The sequence below is a fragment of the Ambystoma mexicanum genome, chromosome 6p (genome assembly GCF_040938575.1).
Source record: "Ambystoma mexicanum isolate Mex_15411 chromosome 6p, UKY_AmexF1_1, whole genome shotgun sequence".
NCBI lineage: Eukaryota > Metazoa > Chordata > Amphibia > Caudata > Ambystomatidae > Ambystoma > Ambystoma mexicanum.
Genome location: NC_090935.1, coordinates 572,827,949 through 572,845,350, shown reverse-complemented (window position 1 = coordinate 572,845,350; position 17,402 = coordinate 572,827,949). Strand labels below are relative to the sequence as shown.

The following is a 17,402-nucleotide window of genomic DNA, read 5'->3' as shown; positions in this document are numbered from 1 at the left end:
TCTCCCCGGCCTCTGCACCAAAGTGACTCACCAGTGCGGGTCCCCTAACATGCATCCCCAGTCGGGGGACGGCTGTCATTCTTTCACGCATGGGAGGGGGATCACCTCAGGCCAGTGAGTGCTAAAGACCTTCACCAATGGTTATTATATCGAGTTCCACAGGCCACCTCAATATCCTCCAAAGAGCAGACGACTATCACCAGCAGACCTGCAGATCCTGCTGGAATAGGTGCAGATCCTTCAAGAAAAGGGCACTATAGAAGTCATCCCTATTCATCGGGTAAGCAAGGGTATTTATTCAGTGTACTTGTACCCATAAAAAAATCTCACCATGTGCCCCGTTTTAGACTTGCGCCCAGCGAACAAACATGTCAAACCACAAAAGTTTGTAGTGACTACACTGCAGAAAGTAATCCCGCTGCTGGTGCAGGGGATTACTTGGCAACATTGGGTATGAAATATGCATACTTTCATATTTCAATGTTGCCAGCGCACAGAAAGTACCCAAGGTTCAAGATAGGGGACGCGCACTATCAGTTCAAGTTCTTCCCTTCGGCATTGGCTCGGCTCCACAAGTGTTCACAAAAGGTACTGGCGGTAGTAGCTGCTCACCTGCGCAGGCAGTCCATCCCAGTCTACCCTTACCTCAACAACTGGCACATAACATGGGATTCGTACGGACCATGCCTTACAAACACCAAGAAGACGATAGATCCCCCATTCAGTCTAGGGTTCTCGATCAACGAGAAGAAATCCAATCTAGACCCCATTCAAGTCAAACAGTTTCTGGGGGCTCTAATTCGGACCAAGACAGCCTTGTCTTTCCCTCCGAAAGTGTTCAGAACATACTGTTACAGATCCCTCACTATGTAGCCAGTCACGAGTTCACCATACGCAAGGCTATGCAACTGTTGGGGGATGATGGCTTCTTGCATCTACCTAGTTCCTCGCGCACGTCTGCGCATGTACCCCATGCAGGAGTGGCTCTCGAGCCAATGGTGTCAGGCCAGTGGACAATGTTACAATCTAGTGGTTGTCTCGGCAGCCCTAGTTCAGTCTCTGCATTGGTGGTTGTCAAGACTGGAGGAGGGTGTCTGTACTCCTGCTCTCTATATGGCAGAGGAGAGGCACAGAGGACCCCAGCCAAGATTCTCTATAGGGTAGCGCAGTTCCAGCAATCAAGGCCTAGCTTCTCAGGAGGTGATGCGGGCTGGTTCTTAGTACAGTCCCCAAGCACCCACAAGGGAATGTCCAGACACTGTAATAGTGAAAACAGTCTTTATATAATTAAGGTTCAAGGTTATATACACAATCACAATAACTCACTTTGTGCTCAGTTAATCTGCAATGGCAAATATATACAGTTCTTAGTGGTACCACAATAATTATCAGATCTCATTAAAGTGCATCAACTGTACTCTGTTTGAATGTCACACAAATCAATTAATAAGCAGTTGGTTAGAACAATTGGCAGAATACTGACCCCTACCACTAGACACAGGTCTGTGTGGAGATCCCCCCACCTGGGCAACCTGTAAAATAAAGATATACTACAAGCCCAGTCCATATATCGTTCAACTAGTCTTATTTCCTTCTAAAGTGTTTCTACCACCCCAATGTACCTGGAATAGTAGAGTTCCTCGAGGAGGCGTTGATGGATCCTTCTTGAGCAACTCCCTTTAAGCAGGAGCCACGGATTGTCGATGGGCCTCAAGAAAGTGAACCTGGCGTTGATGATCCTCGATGAAAAGTTTGGTGGCGTTGAGGCAGCAGCTTCGGTCCTGGCGGTGCTCGTCGACGACATCCTGCAAGGAAGAGGCGTGCGGGGCACCTCAATGACAATGGTTCAGGACCGTAAAGAGTTTGTGAAGAACTTTGGCCCTGCAAGGGCGTCGAGTCATCCAGTGTCTCTACGGTCTTTGGGTGGCGGGAAACCAACCGGCAGATGCTCCTCGGCAAGTCGACGGCCTGGCCTTCTTCGGCGGGATAAGGCGGTCGGCGATGCAGACGAGAACGTCCGGGAATCAAATGTTTTAATCAATGGAGCGTTGCGGCTCCGGTCGTCGACGACACGACATCAAGCAGTCCCCGCTTCTGAGCGGCTAACTTTGACGGGCCTCCAGCGGTTATAGCAAACCTGCGAACCCTGGTCGACGACGGTGGACGGAATGTCTGGTGCTTCTCTTCATTCTACTCGTCGGTCCCCGTCTCGGGTCTAACTTCCAGGGAGCGTTGGTGAAGGTTAGCAGTGCACGATGGTCCCTCGTAGCTCTCGAAGAGAGTGCCTAACTAGTTCCTCTCTGCATCAGTTCTTGAAGACACAGCAGCTTTCAGATCGATGAAGTAGAGCAGCAGCAGCAATTCTTCTCTTCCAGCAGGGCTTCAAGGTTAAGCTTCCGTTTCAATGTCAGTTTCAACTCCAGCTTCTGAACGAATTCTAGCAGTGAGAGGCCCCCAGATATACTGTGGATCTCCCATTCATTCTGCTGGGTCACACTCAGGCAACCAATCACTCAGAAGGGCATTCAGGCAGTCAGTCAGCCAATCGGGTGCACGGTGCATTCAGGACATTCTTCTCCATCCAGACACAAACACCGAATGTGGATTCGGACAAGTACCACGCCATTCAACACTACACACTGCATTCATACCAGTTTCGGGCAGGGCTGTCTCAGTCATTGTGTCAAACACCAGATACTAGACATCCACAACACAGAACGTCTATTCGTCACACACTCCATTCACCCAGGTCCCACCCACAGGTGTACCCACAACATACGGTCGTTGGGAAGGCTCCAGCCAGTCTATTCGGCACTTCCCCACACTACCATATATGGAACTTCCACCCAACAGCCAGTCAGGGGGAAAGGACAGAGTCAGGGCTTCCCGGGACTTCAGAAAAACATAGTAACAGTCGATGGAAGGCAAGAGGCCACGGGGCCATCTTGTTTCCATCAGGAATCTACTAATTCCAATGACAGGACCTAGGCATCTCAAAATGGAGGACACTCAGGGCACCTGTCAATTCAGCACAGAGCTGCCACCAGCCAGTACCCTGCTCTGTGGGCCACACACAGGTGGCCAAAAACATACACTAGGGGCATAGGGTTGTACCCCCACCCATGGGTGCCATAAGGGTATCCCATGGATCTGTACACCAAACCAAATGAGATAGCTGCACCGCCAGGAGTCCCACATGAACTCCTGCGTGGAAAACACGACAGAGCACATGATAAAAAAACAGTAAAGTACAAGGATACAGAGGCCCTGTCCCTCCGATGCATTTCCAGCATTACAGTGGTTAAGGGAAACCCTCTTGTAGGGGAAAACCTTCACCACCCCCGCAGAAGAAGCCACTCTCACCACAGACGAATCTGACTGGTGATGGCTCAACTCCCTCACCAGACGGCGCACGGCGTGTGGTCTCCAGTGGTAGCAAGCAACCACATTAACCTGTTGGAATTGCTAGCAGTTTTCAAGGCCCTGAAGGCATTCCAAACAGATCTCTGGGGGAAGACAGTCCTAACCCTCACGGACAGTATCACGGCCTTGTATTACCTGAACAAACAAGGGGGCACTCACTCTCTAGGGCTGTCCAAACTGTCCCAGAACATATGGAAATGGGCTCTCAAACACAAGATGTTACCCCTGTCACAACACGTTCCAGGGAAACTTATCTTCTGGTGGATGTGCTCATTAGAGACTTCCCACTACCCGTAGAGCGCGAGTTGCGACTACAAGAAGCATTGTTCTCAACGTCTTCGCAGGCTGGGAGTTCCCAACTCTGGAGAACACACAATGGCCAGATTACGCCTCCAGGTAACCGCAGAACCACTCCAGGGGGAACGGAATTTGGATTACTTTGTCATGGAAAGTTGTTTACGCTCCAACCTCAACCAAAGCCCCCCTGCTCAACAAGATAGTGCACAAGATGCACCAGGACTCAGGCAAACTGAGCCAGGTGTGCACGATGTGAGCCCGCCTACCATGGTAATCACATCTCATGGCGATGTCAGGCTTCCCTCCCAGAAAGCTGCCATGCCCTTACAACATGCTATCGCAAGACAAGGGGGAAACACTACATACATGCCCTCAAACTCTTAACTTAGTAGCCTGGCTCCTGAGGTCATAGTGTTCGGGCACATCAAACTCCCTAAAGGATGTATGGACATACTTCAGGAAGCACGAAAACCGAATACCAGACACTGCTACTCCAGCAAATGTAAACATTTTGTCATCTGGTGCAGTGGCAGGAGCGTCAATTCCACGGAACAGGTAGAGTGGATGGACCAGACGGAAACGATAGTGTTACGCCTTACTGATAACCAAATGGATGCAACAGACGAAATGGATGATCCGACGAAGTGGAATGAACGGACAGAGTAAACAAAACGGATAGCTAGATTGTACAGATGGAGTGCTCAATCTCAAGCCCATAACTGATAACTGACATATTACACCACCACGCTTACTCTCTCCTATACACCAACACTCAACTAAAACACAGCGATACTATGACACATTCAGTATAGCTGTTCTCATACTAACACCCGCCACATACTCCCCATCATCCTAACTAAACATCAGCTGAGCACACCGCTAGCTTAAGCGTCTCCTCAGGCCTAACGCAGCCACAAATCAGTCTGGGCATCATCCCCCCAGAATGAACACATATGTCTAACCTCCCAACCGCTACACCTACCACTAAGAAGCAGTTAACACGCAACTGCCACATCGGCTGCACACATAGCCGGTGCACACATGCACCTTATGACCCTTTCTCTCTCTACTGCTTTCCGAGGGCGTTCAACCTACCAGCGCTTTGAGATCATACCAATGATACATAAGGCGCTATATAAATGGCAAGTAACATAACAACATACCTTGTAACCGGCAACAATAAAAAAACATTCCTTTTATATAATCCTGGGTCCTGCGTTGTTCTTGCTGGATGTCTGTCTCTACAGATACCCAGGATAGACACTACATTGTTGTGGTATCTTGTGTGTGCCTCTGCTATTCTACTTTACGATGGACGAACGAGAAGTAGCACAGAGAGTACACGGAAAAGAGGTTGACATGGGAATAAGAGTTCATGGTGCATGGGGATGAGGCATGAAAGAGAAACAGAAAAAGAGAGCGATAGTCATGCAGCAAGCTAATAGATGGACCAGAAAACAAGAAGGAATTGCAATAGGGAGAGATTACACATGTTAGTCAACACACATGGAGGTGGTGAGGATTGAAGGAGGTTGGTAGTACAAGGTTTCAAGTGTCAGGAAACCATCTGTGTGCTACAACCCAAGACAAGCAGATGACAGGTTCAGGTAGAGATGTCAGACAAGGTTCCATTACCCTGCATGATCGGCGTTAGTGTGGCTGGAGTTGTCCTGCTTTGAGGAGATCAGTTTCCATGCTAAGGCTGGTGCTACTCTGTATGGAGGTACAGTATTGCTTTTACTTAGTGTCTATGCCCCAGCGTGGATCGGGGGCAGTAGATGGGGTGTACCCTACCTGGGCGGGCATTGGTCTAAGCGGGTAAATTTGTAAGTAACGCTGTGGGTGGGTAAGGCAGCTTGCATTGCTTTCAAACAGAGCTAATGGTAGTGGCGAGTGAAATAGGTAACATCTTTGCTTAGGAACACATAATTGCCTGTGGGCGCTGTCCTTACCTGGAGTTAGGCACCTCCACAGGCCCTAGCTTGCCTATCACATTGCTGCTGTACTTCTCCTCCATAGTGGCGACTCACAGTGTCCGTCACGAGTCCCCTGACAGGGCCCACCCTCTGTCACCCAGCGCGGCTCCCATGCCGGGCAGTGGGCACCCAGGCAATTCCTACAGCCGGGCAGAGGGAGGGGCACCCGGGTTGGGAGAGGAAGCGGCCACGTCACAGCACAGCACTGGTTCTGGGCTCTGTTCTTGTAGTCCTCACTCCGACCGTTGCCAGGAGGCAGGCTGCAATCTCGAAACCCCTTTTCAACCCGAAATTCAGCTCAAATTAGGGTACCCTCAACCACAACACCACCGGTATTCCAACTATTTCTGTCCATCGTCTGTGCCTGTCCTACCGGAAGTATAAGGGAGACTAAGACGCACGGCTGTATATTCCGGCTGACGGTATTTCTCAGCCTCCGATCACCCGGAAGGAGTTCTTTTGAAGGCAGACCCATCGGGACCAAGGACAGCAGAATTCTGTGTATCGAAAAAATATTAAAACACTGGAAATGAGAAGACATCCACACGTCATATCACAATACAAACCAAGAGTTCTAGAAAATAAGACCTGATTAGAGCCTACGTAAAAAGTCGGCGATGTTTGGTGTCGTTTTCAATTTATAAAGAAGCGATTACACCCACTGGTTTATTTCATGTGACACACGACGTGTATTTCATTTGAAACTGCGCGGCCCGTGCAATAATTTAACACTGGCAAGCATTTCCATAAGTTGTGCGTCTATTTTGTAGAGATAAATATATTGCTACATAGTTTTACACTTTTCATAGGAAATGATTTTCATTCGGAGCTCATATGCTCCTTTTGCTCTCAGTGGAGACTCAGGCCACAATTGCAATATCTTTTTTATCGAATCCCTACGAACCAAATATGCATACATAAACCGCTCTGCTGAAATGGCAAGGTCCACACCACGGCAGCTCTTTCGGCGCCGGGCTCCGTGTAGCAAATTACTTTTTAAAGCGCATGCAGCTCTTGCTTGACTACAGTACCGCCTCCCAAATGAAAATAGTAGTCAGACTTCAGGTAAAATGGCAAGTACCACACCACAAAAAAACAGGCACTGGAGTATTAATACACTAGTATGCACTTATACACTACTGCCATGAAACACACAGACTGTCCTTAGTAGGAAGCACACCCTAACCCTGCCAGGGCAAGCTCTCCCTAGGTAGCCGGTGGTGCGCCGCATATCTGATAGGGATAGCCAGAGAGCTTTCCCTCATCAACAAATATTAATTTACTGAATCACACTCAATTAAAAACAAAACAAAAATACAACAAAGGTAGCCAAAACAAAACGCTGGGCGAGAGAGGATAGAGACAGTTAACATTTCATCTTGTCTCTTCTGTGAACAAGTGGAAGGCTATGCCAAGGAGGATTTCCTATATATTTATTCACCAACTGGGTAGGACCATTCCAAGTATGAGGCCTTGTTCCAGGATTTGGAAAAAACAGTAACACCCAAACAGTTGTGCGAACACCTAGAGGTCAGAAGCCTTTCTAGGGGAGATGGTATTTCTGACGTGTCCTGTTTATTTTACAGGAACATCATCTTGATCATGAGAAGTCTCATGATCCTTGGGTCGACCCGTTTCGATGACCAAAACAAGTGGGGTCATCATCTTCAGGACCTAATTGCATCTATCATGGGCGTTGCTCCATCAGTAGCCGCAGTTGCGGATCAGGCGGTACCTCCGTCCCCTAGAGGGAGACAAAAGGTGAAACATTGGGGGTCATTCCCAGCTGCTCAGCACTCTCATTGTAGCTAGATTCGTACTATGCAGTCGTGTGATTACTTATAACAACCCAATTGGTTGTGTCTAATTTTCAGGACATGCTTAATGTCCTGTGACAGACACGAGAGTCAAGTTGGGGGGAGTGATTGAGGGAAGGGGGGAGTGATAGAATACCCAAAATCCCATATAACCTGATACACTGTGCCACCTCCAGGGTGTCTGATCGGTCATCAGGCATGCACATATAGATGAAAGTGTCACCTACCAGCTCTATCTGTGGCATCTATCAGGGCGTTCAAGGTTTTGCAGAGAACGGGCCAAATATGCTTCTCCATTACGTTCGTCTACCTCGGTCTGGGGAGAGAGGGACTCTATTCATATTTTTGTGTGAGTATGGCAGAGCTAAGGTTCATAGATCTCCAGCGACATGGTCTGCCTACCTGTAAGTAGCCGGTATGATGCGGATAACTCGCTTCCGTGGTAATGTGCTTGCTGTAGTGCTCGCTGCCGGCTGTGTATTGGTAAAGAGAGCTTTTCCGTATACGTCATGAGGGGGTGTGGTGTTGCGTGAGGCTGCTTAGGTGGTGAGACCCGAGGTCAGCCATGTTGGAGCTGTGACGACCTCCTCTGGAGACCGGAAAGAGCGCATCTTTGGTGTACATAAGCAGCGTATATATTACACTTGACCTCAATTGTATCCTGCTCGCTATGAGCAGCTCGGCCAGCGCAACCCGATCTAGAATCCACATCTTTCTCTGGCAATTGTTTTCCCTAGCGCTACATTTCAGACGTATGCAGCGGTGGGTCCTTCCATAGACCTGTGTCTCACCAATAGTCTAGCACTTGAAGACAATTTCTTTGTCCAAGTGCTCCATATCAACTGTATTTGAATTACATATTCCATAATAGTCCATTGGGCTCCATTAATTATTGGCACCAATAGAGTGGTATCACCCCTATTTGGCTGATCAGTTACCCTTATGGATGGGAATGTCATCGCCTGAGGTGACTCTGGACACTAAAGTGCTGCAAAACTCACACCGGGGTAGTGTAATCAGCTTGTGCCACTATATTCTATGAAGTGGCTAAGGATGGAAATGTCATCGCCTGAAGTGATTATGGATAGTTAAGTGCTGCAAAGCTCACACCGGGGTGATGCTATCAGCTCGTGCCACTCTACTCTATGATTTTGCTATGGATCTTGGAGGTCTCTAACCGGGGTAGTACTGCCAACTCATGTCACTGCACAGCTTCATTAAGACCCCTGTTGTGTGTGTCTAGCTTAAATATCCAGTGTTGCTCTCTCCGGAGCAGTAGATTTTGGAAATCCGTCCCACCCCCTTCTGGTTTGGTGAATCTTTTCGATGATCATATGCCCTTCTGCGACAAAATGAGATACTAGAGGTGCTGTCATTTCATTTGTCCTAAGGCAGGATTTGTGCTCTATCATCCTTTTCTTCACTGCCCGAGTCGTCATGCCAACATATTTCAAATTGCAACGGCAAGTGATAAGGTAAATGACTCCAGAACTATTGTAATTTGTAAACGTTTTTGTACCCACAGTGTCTTCCACTCAATATCAATTTGTGCACTCCGTCAGGTTTGTGTGCACATGGAGCATTGCCCGCAGGCGGAATGTCTTGTCGGAGGCTTGCTGGTCCATTGGGTGGGTTGGGTGTTATCGTCTGTTTTACTTTGTTCAGGCAGTGTCGTCACCAGTTTGTCTCTCAAGTTTTGCTTGCGTTTAAGGGCAAAGGAGGGCATTGGAAGGGGATGTTTGCCAGAATTCAGGATTGGCCACAGTTTTTTAATCTCCTTTTTGATTTTATGAAACAATGGAGAGTAACTGAAAACCGCTGTGATGTTTTCCCTTTTGGGGGCTTTATGCTGTTGCTGAAGTGTGATGTCTCTCAAGATGTTGCGAGCTCATTTGTACGTGGTGTTCACTATCCGTTTAGGATAACCACAGTTCACCAGTTGTGTGTTTAGAGTCTTGGCTTGGGCCACATAATCCGAGGTCTTCATGCAGAGGCGTCAGTATCGTAAGAACTGACCAAACGTGAGATTGACTCTCTGGGCTTGTGAATGGTAGCTGTAATACGCTAACAATGAGTTACGGTCCGTCTGCTTTTTTTATACTTTTGAACACGGTCGTCTGTCACATGTAACAATCTAGAGATCTAGAAAGTGTATATTCTCTTTGTCCGGATCCAGAGTGAATTTGAGATGTGGATTGCAGTCATTGATCTACTGATGAAATGCTCTAATTTCTTCCATTGTGCCTTGGAAAATCATGAAGACATCATCTATATATCGCCGCCAGGTCTTTATCTGATGTAGAAAAGGGTTGGTGGCATGATGGATGTGATTTCTCTCGAATAGGTCCACATAGAGATTAGCCAGAATGGGAGCAAACATCACACCCATGACCATCCCTGATATTTGTTGGTAAAACGTATCGTTACATAGAAAAAAAATCCTAGTCAGGGCTATTTCGGCTAGTTGTATAATAAAACCTGAGGGTATATTGTAAAGTTCTATGCCCGATTCTAGTAAATTCTTTATCAAGGACAGAGTTGCCTGCTGCTGGATTTTGTTGTAGAGGGACTCTATGTCCATGGTCACTAGCCATACTGTTGCCTTGTCAAACTCCAGTGTGTGAAGGAGAATGAGCATGGCTGTGGAGTCTTTGACATATGCTTTCATTTTGGGTATTTCATTCTTTATGAAATAATTATGGTAACAGCATCATTCATGACCAGATCTGTCAGCGCTGAGAGTTGTTTCTTGGAAGAGTTGTCATGTACGAAGGGTATGTTGCTCTCAAACTCAACAATTTTCTTGAGTAATGCTTGTTCGAACGTGATTGATTCTGCAGAGTTCATACATAAAGGATGGATCCGAGGAGTGCACCGGCGAGTGCTGTTCAGCCACGTTCAGCCCGTTACTCTGCTCATCCTGCTAGTGCCCGCCTTGCTGTCTTCAACAACTGATACTTTCTCAGCTGATTTTACACATACCCAATCGTACTTGGACTCTTACATAGACTTGCAATTACATGCTCTGTAATTTTACTTATAAGCGCTACTAATTGTGGCTAAAACACTTCATTTTTTGTTCTTTAATTTAGCTACACCCGCAAACAACATGAAAATCTTTAAAACCAAGAACGCGTGTGCCTCCGCAAGTGCGCATCCGAGGAGTGCACCGGCGAGTGCTGTTCAGCTGTTCGGCTGTGCCGCTCGTGCCAGGGACTCCTCGGATGGCCATTATGCTTAATAACTCTGAGCACTTTGAGAACTGTCATAATTATTCTTAGCTGGTTAATTTCCTTCATGGCATTTATAAACTTACGACGACAATGCCCCACGCCCCTCGAACCCCTGCAACACCTCTCAGTAAACCTGGAGACCAGAAAAGCACAGGCACTATGACTCCAACTTGCCGTCTTCCTCCCCACCAAAAACTCAAACGAATCACTATTGCAGGAACGGATATCAGACAATTTTGTTTTATGCCCAAGGATTCAATGGGCATTCACTCGTATACTCACCCATCTGTGCTTACCCTGCAATCAATGACAATTCCCCATTCTTTGTCCTCTTCTAGGCACCCGTCACCAACTTTCATTCAAAATGCTGAATTATCTCAAAGCATGCATAACCCCGCACTTAGCAGAACCGCTTCAAGATCTTTACTATACTCCTCCCGCTATATCTGAAAACATGCTTGGATCGCATGTGCAGGTCGCTATTCAGACAACAGACTCCTCACAAATCCCGAGGCTATATTCACAAGTGGTTCAACACGTATCTGTAGCGGATGATCTAATTCCTTCTAGTCTCTCCTGCCCTGTAACAGCTTTGACTAGTACAGCCTCACATGCAGTTTTTCCACCCCCTATCTCATCATCCCTAAAACCTGATGGAGTTCCTGGCACAGATGAGAATTCAGGTCCACCACCAATCAGGCTCTCTATGTCTCCCGTACTTTATACAGATAAAACCATTGCTGAAAAGAGCATTTCCTCTTTCTCTGAAAATGTGTCTGCTGTCTCTTTCAGCAAACCAACACTGAGACCTTTCTTTGGTTTCCCTCAACATCCCACCTTACTAGTGGATACTGCTCTTGCTGCTCTCAACCCAAACATCATCATACTGACTAAACTCCATGACTCTATGGATCAGCGGATCACAGAGCAAAATAACAACGTCCTTATTCTAATTGCTAACATAGACTGGTTGACTTTGTATATTGTGCAGCAAAAAAATAATTATTTCCCTCATACAAGGGACCCGAGAGTGACAAATACTGATAACTTGATGCTTACCAAGAAAAGCCTGCTGGTGATTGTAATGGAATCTGTCTCTTCTGACAAAATAACATCTTTGGAGATGGCGATCGCTTCTTGTGCACCAACATCTCCTTCATTAGCTGAAGAACAGCAATTAATTAAAGATCTAGAAACCATTGAAATTGACAACTCTGAAAAGGCTCTATATGACGTTTTTCAATCAAAGAAGAAAAAAATAGACAAACTAATGAGGCAATACTCTCCCAACCTAAAAAAAAAAACGAAGAACCAACCTGTCCAACGGCAAAAAAATGTGAACCAAAAATCAAACAAAGTATTTTAAAAATTCCCTCCTCTCAGAATGATGAGTTTATTTATTTATTTTTATTTATTCATTTGGATTTGTATAACGCACATCTGCCCGGGGGCATCGTGGCGCTGAAAGCCGTTTTACTTGTTACAGGCATATATGGTGAATATATATAGATACAATGCAGAGCATATGTGCATATTTTCATACATTTGAGGTTATTTACATACAGTAGTCAAAATGCATGAGGACAGGTAAGGAGGGGTGGATGGGTTAGTTAAACAGCGTGGTTTTGAGTAGTCTACGGAAGGCATGGTATGATTTTTCATTCCTTAAGGCGGTGGGGAGTGCGTTCCAGTTTTTGGCTGCTAGGTGTTGAAAGCTGAATCCTCCGGCTTTACTTCTTTTGAATGTGGGTACGTAGGTCTGGTTAGTCAAGTGTGACCTGGTGGGTCTAGTGGATGCATTAAGGGTGATTCTTTCAGAAAGATAGGGCGGAGCATTGGCAGAGAGGCATCTGTGGGTGATGGCCATGGATTTGAATAGTATGCGTTCTTTTACAGGTAACCTGTAGGCTTCTATTCTGGATTGGGAGATGTGCTCCCTTTTTGGTATGCTTAGGGCTGCTCTTAGAGCATTGTTTTGTGTGACTTGCATTTTTTAAAAATGTTTTGTGCAGACATGCCGAGGAAGAGGGCATTTCAGTAGTCCAGTTTGGTACCTACTGTGGCTCTGGCTACAGCCAGGCAGTTTTTAGAGGAGAGGAAGGGTTTAACGGCATTAATTACCTTAGTGGTAAGTGCTGCAGAGGAGGCTATGTCATTGACTTGCCGTGTCATAGAGAGAGTGGTGTCAAGATATACTCCTAGCGTTTTTACTGCAATGGAGACTGTGATGGTGGAGTTGTCTACGTTAAAGGATCTGTATTGCGGCAGGAGTTTGTTTAGTGTTTCTTTGGTGCCAACTAGTAGGATCTCTGTTTTGTCCCCGTTTAGGCAGAGGCCGTTGGCTGCCATCCAAGTTTGGATGGCTGTGTATATCTTGGTTAATGCTGTTCATAGACACATGTAAGAGGGAGCAGGACTTGTGCGTTGTCAGCATAATTGGTGTAGGCTATGTGGCGATGGTCCAAGTCATTGAACAGTGGGAGGGTGAAGATGTTGTATAAGGTGGGTGCAGTGCAGGATCCTTGTGGGATGCCACAGTGGATAGTGGTGGGGGTAGCGTTCGCAGATTCAGAAAAGTCTTTCATAAGTCGACCCTCGAGGAAGGATTTGACCTAGGTGATGGCTTCGGGCGAGAAGTGAGCTTCATTTTTGAGTTTCGTGCCTAGAATGTCATGGTTGACCAGGTCAAAGGCAGCAGATAGGTCTAATAGTAGCAGGAGTGCTGGTTTGCCTTTGTCCATGATGTCATTGAGTTGGATTTTTAGAACAAGTAGGGCCGATTCAGTCCCATGTCCGGTGTCGGAAGCCTGATTGCCTTTTTCCTAAAATGCGATTTTCTTCCAGGCAATGCTGTATTTGTGTGTAGGCAACTTTGTCGAGGATCTTGAGCAGGAAGGGAACGGTGGTGATGTGTCTATAGTTGTTGGTGTTTTCCGCATCTAGAGTGGGTTTCTTGAGAAGAGGGCACACCCAAGCTTCTTTTAGGCTGGTTGAGACTGAGTTTGTGTTGAAGGATGCATTGATGAAGGATTTGAGAAATGGTGCTAATGTTTCAATGCAGTCTTTAACTAGTTTAGCAGGGCAGGCGTCGCCTTTACAATTGGAGGGTTTGATTCTGTTGACGATATCGACTACCTCTTTTTCTGAGACTTCTCTAAATTTAAAAGGTGTAATGTGATTTGTCTTTTTGTTCTCAGTCATTGTTTCATTATGGGATGCTGCTAAGATTTGCTGAGTGAGATTTTAGTGATGGTCTAGGATTTTAGCTTGGAGGAGTTCAATTTTTTTTAGGAGGGCGGATTGTATGGTGTTACACCAGGCTTGGTCCTTGACAATCTCTTGGGACTTAGTGGCCGGTGTGGAGAGTTCCTTGAAGATGGCAAAGAGCTCTTTGGATTCTGAGGTGGCATTGGAGATTCTTTCATTATTGGGACGCGGATTTGGCTGCTATGATGCTTTTTTTGTATTGGGTGGCCAGTGATTTGTAGGAAGATAGTGAAGAAGCGTTGGGCGCATTTTGCTATAAGTTTAGGGCTTTACGTTTTTTAGTTCGTAGTTCTTTTAGTTCTGCTGAGAACCAAGTATTGGAGTGTTTGGAATTTTGGGATTTTTTCTTTTGTAGGGGGGCGATGATGTCTATGGCAGTGCTAAGGGTGGATTTGTAGATATCTGGCAGTGCAGCTGGGTCAGGTGTGGCAGGGAGGTTGTTTGTGAGGGAGTCTAGGTAGGGTGAAATACTTTCTTTGGTGAGGTTCTTGGTGCTTCTGGCCAAGGCTGGGGGTGCGGGCATGAGTTTTTTTTACCAAGTTATTCGGTGTAGGGATGTGGAAGTGAATGAGAAAGTGGTCGGACCATGGGGTAGGCGTGATGGAGCTGATGTCGATGCCACAGTTGTGGTCAGCTATCCAGTCAAGAGTGTGTCCTTTACTGTGGGTAGGATGGAGTACTTTCTGTTAAAAGCCCATTTCTTGGAGAGCTTGTGCTAGCATAGCGGAAGGTCTATCTTTCTCGTCATGGAGTCCCATGTTAAGGTCTCCTAGGAGAATGGTTTTGGTAGTAGTTTTAAGGTTTTCACCTAGTAGGTGTGCGTCCAGTATCGGGCCTGGTGGGCGATATATTAGATTAAAAGTGATGGTGGGGTTGGGAGAGAGTGCGATCTTGGCGGATAGAGAGTCAACGTTATCCCCTAGTTTGGAGGAAATGTGTCTTATTTCTAGGTGGTCTTTGGCTATGAGTGCCACTCCCCCACCTGTGGACAGTGTTCTGTCCTATCTGAGGATGGAGTATCCAGATGGGATAGCTAGGGAGATGGCAGGGCCGGCGGCATTGTGTAGCCAGGTTTCGGTGATGGCGAGAATGTCGAGGTCGAGGTTGGTAAGAAGGTCATGGATTTCAGTAGCGTGGGTGGGGAGGGATCTAGCATTGATTAATGCACACTGTAGGTCTGGGAGTGGTGTTGGAATGGTATTAAGCCCTTTAGCTACCTTCTTGGTAGTGGTCATTTTCTGGTGTTCCGAGGTAAGTTTGTTTTCAGTTTTGCCTAGAGAGGTTTGCGGTGAGTGTCTAGAGCGGAGGCCTAATATTTGATTTCTGGAGTTAGTAGTTCTGGGGCGCGTTGAGAGTGTGATGGGTTTGTGTTCTGTAGGTTTGGTGAAGAATGATGGGAGGAAAGGAGTAGGGGGGATGAGTGCGGATGGTGGGGGTGTGATGTTTGCCATGATGGATGAGCACAGGGTAGCAGTCATCTATAGGTACAGTCAGTGTAGGACACAGTGCAGCAATCAGGTATCAAAAGTTTGGGAAACCAGGTAGCAAAAGTTTGGGCACAATGCAGCAGTTAACTAACAGTTTAGGACACAGTGCACCAACCAGGTAGCAAGAGTTTGGGCACAATGCAACAGTTAACTGACAGTTTAGGACACAGTGCAGCAACCAGGTAGCAAGAGGTTGGGCACAATGCAGCAGTTAACTAACAGTTTAGGACACGGTGCAGCAACCAGGTAGCAAGGGTTTGGGCACAATGCAGCAGTTAACTAACAGTTTTGGGCACAATGCAGCAACCAGGTAGCAAGAGTTTGGGCACAATGCAGCAGTTAACTAACAGTTTTGGGCACAATGCAGCAACCAGGTAGCAAGAGTTTGGGCACAATGCAGCAGTTAACTAACAGTTTAGGACACACTGCAATAACAGCTATATGTCACATGCAATGCGAAGGGATGCAGGGGTGACATGTATTCAAAATGGTGATAGCAGTGGGCAGGTAGCGCATTGCATAGGTACAATGAGGATATGTACCTGAACATCACAGGCCTGGGCAAAGATAGGAGGAGTGCTGGGCTGAGTCAATCGGTTATGCAGGTACGAGGGTTATGCTAAAGAGCCGCGTACATTTGGATGTGCTGATATATGCAATGGGGAGCAGCTAATGCAGTGCACCGTAGAGGGAAGCATATTGGTACTCACAGCGGTTTCGGTCCTTCGTGAAGTATAGTTCATTATAGTCAACTAAGGTAACTCGCCACGTGCCGAACACGGCGAACAGGGGCAAACAGGGCCTTAGAATGGCCTTTGATACTGGCCGCTCTTCCGCCTTCCGGCGGATGTTGGGTGCTATTAAGCACGGTTGCTTAGAAACCACAACGCTGAGCATAGAGTTGTCAGAGTTGTCTAGAAGTCCCAAGTAGTAGTCCAATGAAAACAAGTCTCATACCCACCAAATGGCATCACACTCGATGGAGGCCGTCCTGTCTACTTCTTCACTACAATCACCAGCAGTAGCTCGAGGTAGTATACCAAATGTATTGAAACCAAATAATGTTGAAAGTACTATTTTTCAAAATGCTGTTATTGAATGCAACACAGATGGTATTACTTAGGCTGAATTGATGAATTTCTCTGTATATTCTGTTTCATCCCTGCCACAAATAGATGTAGTTCACCAAAGCTTACACCACCCAGTGTCAGGGCTAAACCTAAATAAACAAAGAATCTGTGTGAATTTAGGTGTGGACTATGAACAATTCAAAACCTTGAAACAAAAAAGGAAATTTACACTACTTTCATCTGGTAATTGTATAAAATCAAATGAAATATATCCTAAGCCTGACAAACTAGTCAATCAACAAGCCTTGAATCAGAACTCTACCAATGATGATTTGATGATACATGGTAACCATTCAATTGCTGCTCAAGATTCGATCTTGGAATCAGAGAATAGTAGAATAACGATGCTAAATAGGTTCGTTATTCTCTGATCGTTATCCAAATAGATCGACCATATTGACAGTTTTTAATTCAATTATTGACCTTGAACTAATTTCAATCAGTAGCTTTTGTACAAGCATCAAATTTCAATACTGTGGAACTAAATGTGACCTCTCAAATTATCATAAATCTGATCTGGCAGAATAAAGACAATCTAAAAGCATGTGGTTTTCTAGTTGAAAAAAGAATAACACACCCACCTCTCAATATTGAAAAAGAACAAAACCTTGCAAACATCTCTAAAGAAAATGTATCTGAACACACGTCACAGATAAAAGACTCTTTACAACCCTCATGTAAATGCATCTGCTCTTGCAAATCTGTGAGAAATTCGACACAACCTCAAACAAATGCTAAAGTCGGCCCCCAATCTCAGTGGTCATGGCTCTCT

At 46.2% G+C, this 17,402-nt stretch overlaps 1 protein-coding gene across 1 annotated transcript in view; it reads right to left on the bottom strand.

The window, feature by feature from the left end:
* SLC30A5 (solute carrier family 30 member 5) overlaps nt 1-6,078 on the bottom strand; it is a 738,926-nt gene extending 732,848 nt beyond the window's left edge. Inside the window, exon 1 of the mRNA XM_069627390.1 lies at nt 5,673-6,078. Within this exon, the coding sequence (XP_069483491.1) occupies nt 5,673-5,737 (65 nt within the window). The 5' untranslated portion in view covers nt 5,738-6,078. The remainder of the gene's footprint in view (nt 1-5,672) is intronic.
* Between the last annotated feature and the right edge of the window lie 11,324 nt (nt 6,079-17,402).